We start from the raw sequence: 16,182 nt of genomic DNA, 5'->3' as shown, positions 1-16,182 counted from the left end.
TGCCATTATCGAGTGAGTTGTTGGTTTCATCTTGAAGGCCGGCTTCGTGGTCGATAGGTAAAGTCATTGCTGATTTGAAGTTGTAAGCTGGTGTGTACTGTAGATTTATATCAAACAATCACTATTATCCTTAGCCCCACAGTGGGCGCCAAACTGTTTACCCGAAAAATCGGATAATATTAAATTTATGTATGGTTCTAAGGATACGTAATACCCTATGATATAAAGATAACGATACGAGTATTTTGATTATGAGAATGGGAATGATGAACAGAAAGAATGAATAAGATGAAGCAAGACAAACACAAGGAGATATCTTTGTATATAAGAAAAGATCTTTTGTTCCAATCTATTCAATATCTTTAGCTTATAAGGATATCTTTGTATATAAGAAAAGATCTTTTGTTCCAATCTATTCAATATCTTTAGCTTACAAGGATCCCCTTTTATAATAGAGGGTCATTACATTATTTATAACAAAATAATAAAATAAAGCATATAGTGGAGAATCCATAATGATTTGTCTCTTCCTCGATTCCCGTCAAGATTCTCTCTCTTGGTGCGGTTGCAACGGCTCCTGTCTGTGAGCTCGACACTGGCTCGAACTCGATACTGGCTCGAACCTGTTATTGGGTCGGCTCTTCAGTCTTGGCTTGAGTTCGACCTTCGGGGCGGGCGTGGTGCATTTCCGACCTCGAAGCAACAGCTCGGGCTCGATAACCGAAGGTCGTGGTGCATTTCCGACCTCGAAGCAACAGCTCGGGCTCGATAAGATTATCGAGCCGACTCCTCGAGCAGCCTTTGGACTCGAGGCTCGTTTGTACTGTCTTCGGAGCTTACTCCCAAAATCCTACTCCGGCTTCTTGCCACTCGATCTCGATCGAACGTAGAAAAGCCGAAATCTATTTTGACCGTATACAATATATTCTGCTTTATACTAATTTTATGATTAGAATAGTGAAATTTGACTACTCTGGTTAGTTTGTGGGATGCAGAGGAAGTACAAAATGAAAAAAGGCAAAGTTCTTATTGGCAGTTTCTGAACTTCAAGGTTTTCTTACTTTCTCTCTTTTCCATATGTTCTGCTTATTAGAAGTTTATGATTTAAAAATAGTGAATGTTGACTATTTTATTTTGGATTATTTAGATGCAGATGAAGCGTAAAATAAAAAGACGCATCGCAATGAGAATGATGACAGTAATGACGCAAGTCATGAAGTGATAAGCTTGACACAAGACTCTCGCTGCATTTTCTTTTCCTTTTTCGTTTTTTGGGGTTGGCTCATTTCGTATTGGTTTAAATTGGCTGTTTTTTTTTCGATATAGTAAAAAAGAAGAAACTTTATTTCTGCATTTGACGTTTAGTGCGAAGATCGGTACTATAATAAACTCATTTTGTAATGTTTCTTGGATTTTAACAAATTAAAACTCTATGAAGCGGTTATTTTTTCTCTACTGATAAGTAAATAAAGAAGCTATTCAGAATCGGATGCTATTAATTCATTCAAACTTAAGGTCTTTATATGTGTGTGATGAATAAAACATACAAACAAAAAATACACATAAGTTACGTTTATAATAAGAAGATGCAGAAAGTTGAATAAAAATCGGCGGCAGGAAGTATCGCCAAAAGGCATCACCGGTTTTCTTTATGCATATTTTTGTTGTACTGCTGGGACTATCTCTTTTCATTTTAATCCTTTAATTAGTGCGAAACAAAAAATATAGGTGCAATTTTCATTGATTTTTGGTTTGAAAATATATAACTATGATTGAAGTTATAAGTATGTATGAGTGTATTATTTCTAGAAAGGAAACTTGCATATGTTTATGTAGTTTCAGATGTGTACTTTTTAGTCATTACAAACCTGTCATTTTGTCCTTCAATTCATGCTTCCACATTTTGTGCATACAGATAATTATTGTATTATTTTAAATAAGATTATTTAACGAACCAAAAGAATGGTTGATAGAGCATACATTTTCCATCAGAGAACTAATATTTTGGGCAGGAGTAAAATATTTCTTACCCAAGTATAGAGCATACATTACTTTACTGGAAAAAGTTATTTGTTTTATCTGATACCCTTGCAACAAAGGGGTTTGTTTTCGTCAAGATAAACTTCAATTGTGTTCTAAATTTATGTCTAGATTACATCGTAAGTATTAATTTGAAATATTTAATTTATACAATCTACTTTTAGATATTTATAATAAAAGTTTTAAATTTATTTATTTTAAATACAAGGTCGTATGTAGTCTCCGAAAACAAGAAAGGTATTAAATTTAAGTTGACAGGACAAGAGACAACGGTTCTGCTAATATAAAAGTTTATATTTCATTTATATATTATCATCTTTTAATATACGAATAATTATAATTTAAATATTTTTATTTTCGTAATTAGTAGTCTTAAGATGAAATTATTCTAAATTTTCATTTTAGTCTTTTATATTCTTAATATTTCGTGAATTTTTTTAATTAGATAAAACTTAAATTTATTGGTATTATATTCGATCGCGCATCGCGGGCAACTTTACTAGTTTCAAAATAACTTTTGTAACTCCCCCGTTTTGTATTTTAGTTTACGTTTTTCAAAGGCGCCATAAATGTTACATCAAGAACTTTTGTTATTATTAAAAAAAAAAAGTTAGAAGCAGGTTGAATGCTCCAATTATTTTGAACTCAAACACTGTGTTAATGTAGTAACATTCTTTTTATCATTTAAAAGATCTGTTACTATTTTACATAATTTATTTTTTTAAATAAAATTTTTTAAATTGACGCGACACACACGTGCAACGCACGTACTCTAAAACTAGTCATCTTAAAAGCACGAAGGCACTTAGCGAAATGTCATTCGCCTTTTTTACCCTTAATAAGTATATTTTATATTGAATATTATTGTAATTGTAAATATAAATAATTTAAATTATAGTGTAAAAAAAAAGCTCGATTCAACATCCGCAATTAAAATCATTTTTGGCTTAGGATTTCTTTACCAAACTGGCCGGCAATTAATGTCACTTTAATTTTCCACCCGCAGTTAAAGTCACATTTGGCTTAGGATTTTCTTACCAAAACTGGCCGGCAATTTAATGTCACTTTAATTTTAGTATTCTTTTACCATAATTGCCGTTGATTTTGTTTAACTATATTTTACCAGTGTATTGGGTTATTCAATTAAATGGAAGTTCCTTCTTGAAGAATATTCTATATTTCAAATATTTACGGTTGTACAATAATTTTTATAGTGTGAAAAAGCCACTTTAATGTCACTTTAAGTTTAGGGTTCTTTCATCAAAATCACCCAACAATTAATGTCACTTATGGTTTAGTATTCTTTTACCAAAATTGTCGTAGGATGCAAAGCAATTTTTGGTTTTCTAGAATTTTAAAACCAAAATTATTAAAAGAAGTCACTATTCCATATTCCTTATCATAAACTCTTGGTAGTATCCTGTGGGATGAACTTGCTTGTGATTTTGAGGTAAATTTTCTAACCTTTAGGTTGTTTTTGAAGTTATATAATAATAAACAATTGCAAATTAAAAAGTTGTTGTTGCGATTATTGTATATGATGTCTCATATACGATTATAAAAGAAATGGTTAAACATTCTAACTCATATATTGCTCATATTTTGTAAGAAAAAAAGGTGAATTCAATTACCTCTTTTAGTTGATTCCTCTGGTCCACTTTAATTGATTTTTTGGTCTTTTTTTTTTGTGGTCCATAATATTTAACTTTTTTAAATATCAAGAAGGAATTAACTTTTTTTTTCTAAAGTTGCGCTTGGAGTAAAAAAGCTTAGGAGTATTTGTTGTACTTCCAATGAACAAATTAAGGTTAATATAATCAATTTTATTATTAATTAATGATAAAAGGTGAATTACTTACTATGTGTAAAACAACCAAAAAATGAATTAGTGTAGATCGAAGGGAGTATTATAAATATTAAATGATTTAAATTTTTCTTATACTTAACAATAAACATTGGCAGTTGGCGTCCTTGCACCTAGCCAGAATTTTATCTGTTATATCAGTTCAGGTCATTATGGAATACCTGATTTTTTTATTGCATTTCATTTTTTTCTCTTTGAATTTTAGAAACAGAACAACTAAACGTTAAAGTTCTCTTTTTCTTTATATGATGTTTAATTCTTATGGGTTCAAGTCTTTCTTTTAATCGTATATTAAATAAATTTTCAAATATCTTGATTGACTTCTATCCTGCCTTGTTGGTATGATAGAGCAACAAAAGCGACGGAGAGATATATCAAGAGCATTGTCTACTAAGAGATATCTAACATAATTACACATGCTATAAAACTAAACTAATTAATTTCTCATGTTTGAAGGTACATAAGTTATCCTATTATTTTGAACTCACCTATTACATCAATGTAATACTAACACTCATTTTTCCATCTAAATGAATGTTGTATCTATTTGAACGTCAATTGTTATTATACATAATTTGTTTTTATTATAAACAATTATGGTATTAATAGATTCAGCTAATTAACACGTGCAACGCACGTATCCTAAAACTAGTGTTTATTAATTTTGTATATCAATTGAAGGCCTCACAAAATTCATACTGAAAGAAACAAAATCATAATTTAAACTTCAGCTTGTTTCCATCACAAAGATTACTGACCTTCAACATTGGAAATTTGGCGCTGTCTCTTGTGTGCAGGTTCACTGGAATCATCAGCACAAGTTGGCCTAGAGAAACCTTACAACTCTAAGATCTGACAACAGAAAGAAAATGTCCTGTAAAACATCCATATCTGGGCTCTATCTCTTCCTTTGAAAGTTCGGCACATTAAAACACATCTGGATTGAATCCAGGGATAGAGTTGCTTTGCTGAGCTTGCCGCAAATGCATTTTCAAAGCATAATTGTTGATCTGTGACATGAAAATGAAATCAGAAAGTTAAGAGCGGGGAAACTTGTATCTTTTTCAATTCTCTAAAACTGAAAAGTCTACTTTTTTCTGGATAAAGTAAATCTTAAAAGTCGCCATTTCTCTCTTCTGTGGGAGATTATGCTTCTAGTTTAGAGCACCTTATCTGCTCCTTCTTCTCCATATTATTACTGTTGTTTCTTTTACTTCGGGTATCGTTACTATTTTGTTGTCATTACTTTTATTTTGCTTTTTTACTGTTGTATTTTTCAACCTGTTTTGCAAATGCTATTCTTGAGCCAAAGGTTTGTACGAACAACCTCTCTACCTCACACAAGGTAGGGGTAAGTTCTGCGTAAACCTCACATTTCCCAGACACCACTTGTGGGGTCACACTGGGTATGTTGTTATTGTTGCTGAATAGCAAAAAGTATTGTTAGATTATAGTAATAGTTTGACAAGATGATAAAAGGTCTTACAGAAGGATATTAATGATCATTCTCTAACATTTTGAAATTTTTGCTTGATACCTTTCAGTTCTTGTCATGCAAACATAATGGAGTAAACTACCGAAAGGCATTTAATTCATCAACTACACCTAAATGCAAAACTAGATGGCTCAGCAACAACATCTATGGTTTTTCGTCCCTTAAAACGCATATGGTATTAATTTTATTCTCAAAAAGGAAAGTCTGAAAACACAATCTAGTAACTGAGATGTTCATCTCTACATCAGTTGTTAGGTAATTTTCTGTTAGCCAAATTGGAGGTTAAGTTTCCAACATTATAGAAATGAGGCTAATACCCTTTTCTCAGGAAAAGGTACTTCAGTGACATTCTTTGCATTCCAATTATTATCAAATCTCTGCCTGTCACATTGAATGAACTCCTTTTTTTATTGAGGTCAAAGAATGCCGAATTGATAAAATTCTATAGCTATACAATTTCCATTGATATTGCAATACTTATCCACCTATCCTTGACAGCTCTGCTTAAGAAGACAATTCTAGAATACACAGGTATATTGTTTAAGCAACAACTATTTTCCACATGATTATTATCAAAAAGGGTTTGGACAAGCACTTAGACCAAGAAATGCAAACGGACTTTCTATTAGTGGTGCAGATCAGCAAAGAAGAATCTCAACTATTGTGAGAAAATATAAAATCATTCAATTTGTCATATGTCATGGCTAGGGTGAGAAGTTTATGAAGTTGGAATGTTTACCTCAAGAGTTCTCAATTGCTCTTTACCCTGAGCAATCAGCTGCTTTAATTGATGCACTTCCTGGTTCCTTTCATCATACTCTTTCTGACGTTCATGCTGAATGGACACTGCCCTCTTGAGAATGGTATTCTCTCGGAGAAGCACTTCTATTTGCTGTTTCAGCATAATATTTTCCTGCGAATTGAGGTAAATTGAAGTCAATAAATTAGCAGGTCAAAGGGTAACCCCAGAATTGTTAATGGTAATTCTCATACAGCTGAAGCACCACAGTCCACTAATGTTGCTAATGAAATCAAGGAAACGAGTCTTGGAATGTATAGAGAACATTACTAAATATATTCTTAACCTTGTATATATATAGTAATTATATCCAAAAAACGTGATCAACTAGTGATGTTTCCTGCCACCAATCCTTGGCAAGAAATTCATTGCCTATAAGTCTAGAACTCATGGATTAAAACGGAAACATGCATTTCAATACCAACCTTGTGAGAATTTTGAGCTGCCTCTGCACCTGCACGTGAACTAATGCATTTCTCTAAGTTCTCCAACAGCCTGGTAGCTCGAGCCTTGGCATCATCTATGCTTGTAGCACTCATCATTTCCTTCACAAACAATTCCTCCCATTCTACACCATTGGCAGGAAACTTGTTTTCAGAAGGATCTTCTGACTGAGCAGCCGGCACATTGGTGGGGTTCATACCTGCCAATTTTTCATGAAAAATCTTTCTTTTGAGAATAATTGGAAATCATGTTCCTGATCAGGTATTAACACAATACTACTACAAACCCACCCCCCCCCCCAAAAAAAATAATAATAAAGTCAACTTCTTAAATGAATTAACTATAAACTTGAGAAGTGGCATGTCCATGATAACAACTACTCCATACACCACAGAGACACACAAATACTTGTTAAAATTAAATACACAAATGTATACAAGTAATTTTATGATAACCATATATACATGTATACAAGAAAATGTATGCACGCGAATACACAAATTTTGGTCAAGATGAATTGAACATGCCATAACAACACCTACCAAGCTCAGGTTTGAGGTTGGACAATTACACTTTTATGAGTTGAAATTGACACCTCTAGGGTGTCAAATAAATGAGTTGGTTAGCGGGTTGATTGACGAGGATGTTACCCACCGCATTGGAGCGGGTTGGATGAGATGGAGGCTAGCTTCGGGGGTTTTATGTGATAAGAATGTGCCGCCTAGACTTAAGGGCAAATTCTTCAGGGTGGTGGTTAGACCGGCTATGTTGTGTGTAACTGAGTGTTGGCCCGTCAAGAAGTACCATGTCCAGAAGATAAGCGTAGCTGAAATGAGGATGTTGAGATGGATATGTGAACATACCAGGAAAGACAAGATCAAGAATGAAGTTATTAGGGACAAAGTGAGAGTGGCATCCGTGGAAGCCAAGTTGCGGGAATCGAGGCTGCGATGGTTTGGGCATGTGAGAAGGAGAGACATAGATGCCCCGGTCAGGAGGTATGAGAGGTTGACCATGGCGGGTTGAGGAAAGGAAGGGGTAGGCAAAAGAAGTATTGAGGAGAGGTGATTAGGCAGGACATGTCGGTGCTTCACCTAACCGAGGACATGACTAGCGATAGGAAGGTGTGGAGGTTGAGGATTAATGTGGTGGGTTGACAGGTAGTTGTGAGTTTCTCCTAGGTTTACTACTAGTACTAGTAATATTCTAGTTGTTGGTTGAAAGTTACTTCCTTTTAGTTTGTTATTATATCTGGTACTTAGCAACCACGTCCATTGTTTTTGAAAATTGCTACTGGAAATTGTTACTCCCTGATTGTCACTATTTGATGCTACTCTTTCTCCCTTTTACCGGAAATTATTGCTCCCTAATTGTTACTATCTGATGCTACTTTTTCTCCTTTTTTTCTTTATCGTCTTTTGTCTCCCTCGTCTTTCTTTCTCCCCCCTCTTTCTTCTTCTTCTTCTTCTTCTTCCACCGTAGCTTGAGCCGATAAGCCGAGGGTCTATCGGAAACAACCTCTCTACCTCTCCAGGTAGGGGTAAGGTCTACGTACACACTACCCTCCCCATACCTCACTTGTGGGATATACTGGGTATGTTGTTGTTGTTGTAAAGTAGGTTAAATTCATAAACAAGTTCCAATCAAACCCGCCCTAAGTTGCTTGAGTCAATATGGATTGATGCGGGTCATATCCCAACCGGCCAACCTCAAGTTTGGATGGGTTGCAAATTTATGGACCAAAATTGACATTTCCAACTCCGATACACTTATCAGTTATCAGTAACAAATGAGTGATGCCAGTTACAAGATCCACTATCTGTTGCTGATACCAAAATTGACACATACAACACAGATACACTTATCTGTAACAAATGAGTGTCACAGGATCCAGTATTTGTTCCCTCCAAAAACACCTTTAAGTTTTTTTTTGTGTGTGTGAGTGTGTGTGTGTGGTGGGTGGGTGGGGGTTTTTTTGGGGGGGGGGGGGGGGGGTGTGGTGTTTGAGATCCTTTATAAATAGGACCAGAAACCATCCATGCATGCCACTGACATATTAACCAACTGTAGATACATCTTTTCATTCATTAATAATGGCACATTATTTCTGTCAAGGAAGATAAGTTGTATTTCTCCCGGGACAATTTTGCATCATTGTGTAACTGATGAGTCAATTGATAAAAGTAGGGTGGATATATACTTGATCTTAGCCAAAAAGCCGAGAAAGGTATACATTATCGTGTGTATGTGTGAGTCTATATATAAACATATTCCAACTTCACATAATTAGGATTCATCCCTCTTAGCTACACCAAGTATATGATAAACAAACAAATCTTTTGAACATATGATGGGATTTTGATATTCACTTACCATTTTCCATCTCTCCATAAGCTTTCGTGTCCGATTTTCCATCTGCATATCCAAGGCGAAGCTCATGCAGGCTCCTAATAGCAGCATCCAGGTCATTGCCAGATTCTTCCAATGCTTTCTCAAGTAGCTGAAGAGTATGAACACAAAATAAGTACCTGGTGACTCATTATACAAAAGCCAAACTAAAAGGTTTTTTAAATGGCTAAGTAAATAGGTCAGACCACCAAGAAATTTTGTGGGAACCTTTTTAAAGAAAAGCATTTCGAACTCATAGGAAAAGCAGGTTAAAACTGCATTTTTAAGCATCAGAAGGAGCGAAATACTCAGACAAAAAGAGAATTTTCTTTTTTTCTTTTTTCTTTTGGTAAGTAATAAAGTTAGATGAAAATACTGAATAACATAATCTATGGTTTCGTATTTAACATTGTTCCTCGAAAACAATGGTCATATCAAGAGTGGCAGATCCAGGAATTTTAACAAGGGGATTCAAAGAATTCAGATATGAGACCTAAAGTTACACTTGAACTACCTTTGCCACTACAATGGAAAGTCCTTATATCAAGGGGATTTAAAACTTTATATATATATATATATATATATATATATATATATATATATACACACACACACACACTTGATCTTAGCCAAAAAGCCAAGAAAGGTATGCATTATCATTTTCCACGATAATATATATATACACACGAAAAGATTATCTTTTGTCCTATCTACACCAATTCAATTGAACCCCTTTCATTGGCTGTGACTCTGCCACTCAAAGAGACGTACAATTAAAAAAGAAGTTACTTTTGAAAAGAAATTTTACATAACCAAGCACACTGTCTCAATCCGAACCTAGCTGGTAAGGAGTACATTAAAACCTCAATGTTCATTCGGCTTCACTTGGACCAGTCTCATTCAAATACTGTCAATTTGCATTTTTATAGACAAAATAAAAACAAAGAGTAATAAACAATATTAGTATACTCTACTACTACTATTAAACAAATATCGGAACCATTATAGACCCAAGCAAAATTATATACATCAAGATAAAGAAAAAAGACAAACCTGATTGTCCATATCAGGAAATAAAGCTCTCAGCTGATTGAAGAGAGACGGCAGCGGGGACGGCGGAGAGAAGTGAACCGGAGAGCTGGTGAAGGAAGAACAACGAAGCTTCTTTGAAACCGGCGGCGACGCTGACGTCGGCGACGCTGATTGTAATTCTTCAAAATATGATCTCTTGCGGCAAACAATTGCAGACATCGTTTAAAACTAGTAAACAAAAATAATTATTGCAGTTTACTACTGCACAATTTTTAATTTAATCTGTTCTACAGAGCTTTAGCGATTGATTGTTTGATCGGGGATTTAGGTACTAGGGTTAAGCTTAGGGTTTTTAAATTGCGGGGGATGTGTAGAGATGAGGGAAGAGGTTTTGGCTTTAGAGATTTGAAACTTTTCTTGAGCAATAATACTCCCGACTCCCTTTATATAGAGGATGTTGAAAGCGGTGAACGTTGGGAAAAGGATTTCAACACGCGCTACATGGAGCGTTTGAATATCTTTTCGGGATATACATGAATCATGGGTGAGATTTCGAAAAATATGTCAAACCAAGGACGTTCTCGGGTTTACACTCCAATTGACGAATAGCAATAAGAGAAAATTACCAATTAAATTTGATTTGGTAATAGGAAAAAAAAAAGATTATTAACTTACTAGTATAACATATTAAATAGAATCCTTCGGGTTGCCCAGTTGGTTTGGAGGGAGATCATCTGTATGGATGGTTTGGGATCGATTCCCCCTCAATACCTTTTGGGTTGAGCATGTCGCACATGTTTTGCCTAGTGTGGTTTACATCCCAGTTTGATTTGCAGACTATTACACATGGAGATGTTTACCCAGTGCGCACAGAGCCGCTCACCCGAAGGGTAGAGGATGTGACAGAGGATGTAGCGGCGGATTTTTCCTCTTATAAAAAAAACAAATATTAAATAGGTAAAATTATTTATACATCCTAATTTTATTATAAAAATTAACCTTTTCCCTCAACTTTGAATAATAGATATTTCCATTTCATTTAATTTGTCAACTGACTCTTTTAAAATATCTATTTTACCCTTATATTATCAACCTCCTCCCAATTTTTTTTTTCAAGTAGGCTTAGCAGCCTAACAAGAGTGTGTCAGCTAAATGCAAAAGAATGTCGGCCAATTTTTTGTATCAAGGACAAAACATAGCCAAAATATTCTACAAACACAAAGGAAACTAGCTACTTTAAATCTAATCGCATAACATCCAAATAATGTTATACACAGGAACTTATTGCAATTTGCCATAACTGTTTGACCAAAAAATATAACTCTTTGTTCAAATAATTAAAATTATGTGATAATGGGTTAAACCTAGTTAACAATAATATTTCTATATATGAAGTTTGAAAACGTGACTAGCGTCAAACAGATTTGATGGAAGAAAGACAACATCGTGCAATAACTATTCTAAAAAGTATGAGCAATAATATAGCATTAAATAGCAATGAATAACAATAAACGACATTTAAGTAAATAGGAAGAGTAATTTACCCAATAGAGGATGAACTAGATGGTTGTTCCTCGTGACAATGATGAGTGAGAGACAAATCCTAGAATGTTCGAACTATTTTCGAATCTGATGGGAAAGTATGGAATAATATGATGAGAATCTTGATGAAAAAGTAGTGTTTGTATCTTAGTAAGAGAGAGAAAATCTTTTGTCAAAAGATTATTCTTACAAAATGAATATCGCATGCCCCCCTATCATTATCTCTTTTTCTATTTATATGAGACATTTTCCTAGTAAACTCTAATAGTATAAATGCAGAGAATATCCACTAGAATATTCTTTTTAATATCCTATTTCGAAAACTAGTCATTACAGTTTCATCAATGGTGCTCGACCTCGACTATTGTTGACATCTCGACCACGAATCTCGTTGCTTCCTGGTCGACCTCAACTGACGATGGCTCGATGATTCTTTCTTTAGTGTTATCTTATCTTAAATATTTTAGGACAGATTTTGATCTATACAGTTAGTCCCTCCGCTTATTGAGGTCGGCCTTAGGCAGGCTTGATGAGCGGATTTCGTTTATTGCCGCTGAAACGATTGGACGGGCTAACCAGGTTGTGATGATTGAGGCGAGTTGGCAAGGTGCCCCTTTGTGAGCCGCAAACTCTGGAGTTGTGCTGTCCATGAATCAAGGTGACGTCATGCGTCATTATGATGCATTTTTCTGATGTGTTGCTTCATTTTGCGTGCGTCTTTTGATTGAATCTGCCGCTTCGGTTACTGTGCCAAGTAAAGATGGATCAATTGCTCGGTTACGATGCTTGAATTCCTATAAATAGGGGTGTGTGGGTATAATTTCAACCTTTACGAAATCTTTGCACCAAAAACATGTATCTTCTTCTTCCATTATTGTGCATCTTCGCCTCTTGTTCTAACGATCTTTATCGTTTTTAATTCTCCGTTATTTGATACCTTCCTTTCTTTTGTTGAAAATATGTCTAACATACCTTCTGGTCCCAGCGAGGGAAGTGACCCAGTCCCTCTGGCGATTCTTCTTCCTCCTCATGCGGAGAAGACGATTTCTCAAAACCGCTTGAAGATGAACCCGGAACCTTTAAGTCGGCGATGAAGGAGGCTAATTTGTTAGAGTTCAAGGTGAAATACGACCTTCCTGATCATGTCGAATTGATCCCTGACGGGTAGGATGCAGTGCAACACCACCATCCTCGGTATTGCGCATTTTACGCCTACCCCTTTCACGTCGGCTACACTTTTCCTCTCCTCCAGCTGGCGGAGGAATTCTGTCGCTTCTATGGTGTTTGCTCGGCTCAACTCGCGCCGTATGTTTACAAGTTCATAAGGATGCTCACTAAGTTTGCGGAGTTGGCCAGGGTCGATATCACACGTTGACACCTGATGCACCTGTTCGCCCCCAGCTTTTGTAGGGGGGACGATGTTGAATCTCCACCACCGATGAGGCAAATGACTGGTGGTGAAGATGGATGACAAGGCTAACCGCCAGTTCTGGGTTAGCCAACGCCGACGGCTTCCCTGAAGCTTGGAATTGCACTCGTACACGCCTCACTCCCTTGCATGTAAGTACTTGGTTTATTTTGCTTAGTTGTGGATTCTGACCTCTCGTCCTTTTCTTATGCAGCCAAGACCTCGCCTCCTCCTTTGGTCGAGGACATTTTTGGTTGGGTCGGTCATCTCCTCCATCACATCGCGGGGATTCGTCAGTGGTCGGGCTTCTTCAAAAGGTTTGGGCCAGCTCCCCCCTCGACTGGCAAGTTACTCTTGTCTTTGTCCTGTTAGTTATTTCTCTTTTGTAGTTTGTTTTTACTGACTTTCTTATCCTTTTGTACTTCCCTTAAGAGGAAAGTTGCTGCCTCTTCAGCTTCTGTCCCATCTACAACCTCGACTGATTCTGCTCACTCCTCGGTTCCGCCCGCTGCTTCTTCCGCATCAATTCCTTCTTTGTCTGTGGAGACTTCAGCGGCGAAAGATTCGGCTTCTCTCTTATATCGCATAGATGAGGAAAATGAGTCGTTGCCAGGTGATGGAGACCTGATGCCCCGTAAGAGGAGATCGGTGGACGTTGGCAACTGGGTTGCCCGGGCCGTTGACTCGGTGATGGGTGATTTTACGCTTCGTGAGACGGTGACTATTGTCATTAAAGACGATGTCGGGCCAGCGCCTGAGATTCCGAGGTCGGTAGAGGCCGATGAGGGCGTGTCTCTCCCTTCTGCGATGATGAAAGTCTAAGGGCTGGTCACTGGGGCTTCTGACACTTCGCGGCAAGAGGCGTCGTTGACTTCGCAGCTAGCCGATGATACTTCTTTTCCAGCCTATAGGAAAGGAAAAGGCATCGCCAAAGACGGCTACGAGATGGGTTCAGACATTGACGTTGTTGACCTGAGGATGATGGAGGAAGGTTTACTCAGCTCGAGGTGAGGCTGGAGGGATCTACGAGGACCATTGTGATCCCCATGGATCGTGATCTGTTGAAGAATACGGAGAACGTAGTCCCTGCCCTCGGCCCTCTTTGCTCCGACGTGGAGGGCGAACCCCTCAAAGAGTTGGATGATGTTACCTTGTCGAGAAGCATAGTCGGCCTTGCTCTCAAGGTGAGTATTTTGGGGCTTCGATTTTTGGTCTATTGTGTTTTTTTTGTTTAGTGCTTTGCCTTTGTTAGCGGGGGCATTCTCATTTTCGCTTTCCTTATGTTTTTTCTCTTTTTATGATTGCAGACCATGATTTTGGAGATTAAAAGCGCCCGAAGGGAGGTGAATCATAAGGCAATATTTGAGAAGCTGCAACGCAAGTATTTTGAGTACCGTGGCAAGTAACGGGAGTTTCATAGGCGGTTTGGTGAGAAATGCAATTTGCAAGCCCTTTGTGATGAATTGAAGGAGAAGGATGACGAACTGGTAAGAGTCATCGAGTATTGTAGTGTCCTTGAGGGAACGTTGAGAAGTAAGGAGGAAGAACTCGAAGTCAGCAGAGCCGTAGAGGCTCAATGTGGTGACCTTATGACACAAGTGATCGAGCTGCACAGGCAGTTGGAAGAGTTCCGGCTACAGATGGAGGTCCTTCACAGCGAATTCGCCGAGAAGCAGAGCGAGCTTGAGAAGACGGAGTCTTCCCGTTTGGAGGCTCGGAGAAAATCGGAGATGTTAGCGTTGGAAAATAGGACTCTCTAGGCTGAGCGGGAGATTGACCAATCTACGACGAAGGCAAAAGAAGATAGATTGGATGAGAGGATCGGAGATTTGGAAAAAGACAACTCCCTCCTTTAGGACCGGGTGGCCGCCTTAGAGGCTGAAAATGCTCAACTGCTTGTGCAACCGTCTTCCTATTGCACTTTAAACTTCCCAAACATTCCCCGGGATATGTACGAGGAATGGATTCATGCTGAAGCTCAGTTGGATGTGTTTCGAGTTTTGTATAAGGTGGGGTCTATTTCTGCAGCCGCCCTTGATGACATTCGTGTTAAGGCCCGTGTGGCTTGGGTCGCTTGTGGATATGATCCCGCCACGCCTGAGGCTGGTGATGATGAGGGGGAGGAGGACGTGGACCTACTTGAAGAGAATGCCTGGTATGATATTGCAGACCCTGAGGGCAATGGTGATGACGAAGAGGGGGATCGAGACAGCCTAGGTATCGATTTTCAGGGCAATGGTGCTGAAGATCCCGATGGAGGCGACCAATAGTTTTTCTCCTTCTTTTTTATTTTGTTGTAAGCTTGTGTATTTATGATTACAGACCATGATTTTGGAGATTGAAAGCGCCCGAATAGAGGTGAATCATAAGGCAATATTTGAGAAGCTGCAACGCAAGTATTTTGAGTACCGTGGCAAGTACCGGGAGTTTCACAGGCGGTTTGGTGAGGGCTGCAATTTGCAAGCCCTTTGTGATGAATTGACGGAGAAGGATGACGAACTGGTGAGAGTCATCGAGTATTGTAGTGTCCTTGAGGGAACGTTGAGAAGTAAGGAGGAAGAACTCGAAGTTAGCAGAGCCGTAGAGGCTCAATGTGGTGACCTTATGACGTAAGTGATCGAGCTGCACATGCAGTTGGAAGAGTTCCGGCTACAGATGGAGGTCCTTCATAGCGAATTCGCCGAGAAGCAGAGCGAGCTTGAGAAGGCGGAGTCTTCCCGTTTGGAGGCTCGGAGAAAATCGGAGATGTTAGAGTTGGCGAATAGGGCTCTCCGGGCCAAGCGGGAGATTGACCAATCTACGGCGAAGGCAAAAGAAGATAGATTGGATGAGAGGATTGGAGATTTGGAAAAAGACAACTCCCTCCTTTAGGACCTGGTGGCCGCCTTAGAGGCTGAAAAGGCTCAACTGCTTGCGCAACCGTCTTCCTATCACACTTTAAACTTCCCAAACATTCCCCGGGACATGTACGAGGAATAGATTCATGTTGAAGCTCAGTTGGACGTGTTTCGATATTTGTATAAGGTGGGGTCTATTTCTGCAGCCGCCCTTAATGACGTTCGTGTTAAGGCCTGTGTGGCTTGGGTCATTTGTGGATATGATCCCGCCACGCCTGAGGCTGGTGATGATGAGGGGGAGGAGGACGTGGACCAGCTTGAAGAGAACGCCTG

At 38.0% G+C, this 16,182-nt stretch overlaps 1 protein-coding gene and 1 long non-coding RNA gene across 4 annotated transcripts; one reads left to right on the top strand and one right to left on the bottom strand.

Moving 5' to 3' along the window:
* Positions 1-361: 361 nt before the first annotated feature.
* On the bottom strand, positions 362-10,498 carry LOC104110467 (uncharacterized). 3 transcript variants are annotated; one of them, XR_011412495.1, is made up of 7 exons: positions 10,084-10,498; positions 9,016-9,142; positions 6,624-6,841; positions 6,139-6,312; positions 4,663-4,914; positions 746-937; positions 362-693 (listed from the first exon to the last, which is right to left on the bottom strand). XR_011412495.1 is itself a non-coding variant. In XM_009619970.4 (5 exons), exons 1-5 carry the CDS (start codon positions 10,279-10,281, stop codon positions 4,831-4,833), a joined length of 801 nt encoding a protein of 266 aa, XP_009618265.1. In that variant the 5' UTR covers positions 10,282-10,498; the 3' UTR covers positions 4,307-4,830. The 3 variants fall into 3 exon arrangements, 1 of the variants encoding a protein (XP_009618265.1); XR_011412494.1 differs by having other exon boundaries at positions 746-927; XM_009619970.4 differs by lacking the exons at positions 362-693; positions 746-937 and having other exon boundaries at positions 4,307-4,914.
* LOC117280117 (uncharacterized) lies at positions 930-1,405 on the top strand. The gene is made up of 2 exons (XR_004510571.2): positions 930-1,051; positions 1,148-1,405. It is a non-coding gene; the product is annotated as an uncharacterized lncRNA (long non-coding RNA).
* Positions 10,499-16,182: the final 5,684 nt, after the last annotated feature.

Source organism: Nicotiana tomentosiformis, chromosome 12 (assembly GCF_000390325.3).
Source record: "Nicotiana tomentosiformis chromosome 12, ASM39032v3, whole genome shotgun sequence".
NCBI lineage: Eukaryota > Viridiplantae > Streptophyta > Magnoliopsida > Solanales > Solanaceae > Nicotiana > Nicotiana tomentosiformis.
This window is presented reverse-complemented; position numbering and strand designations above follow the sequence as displayed.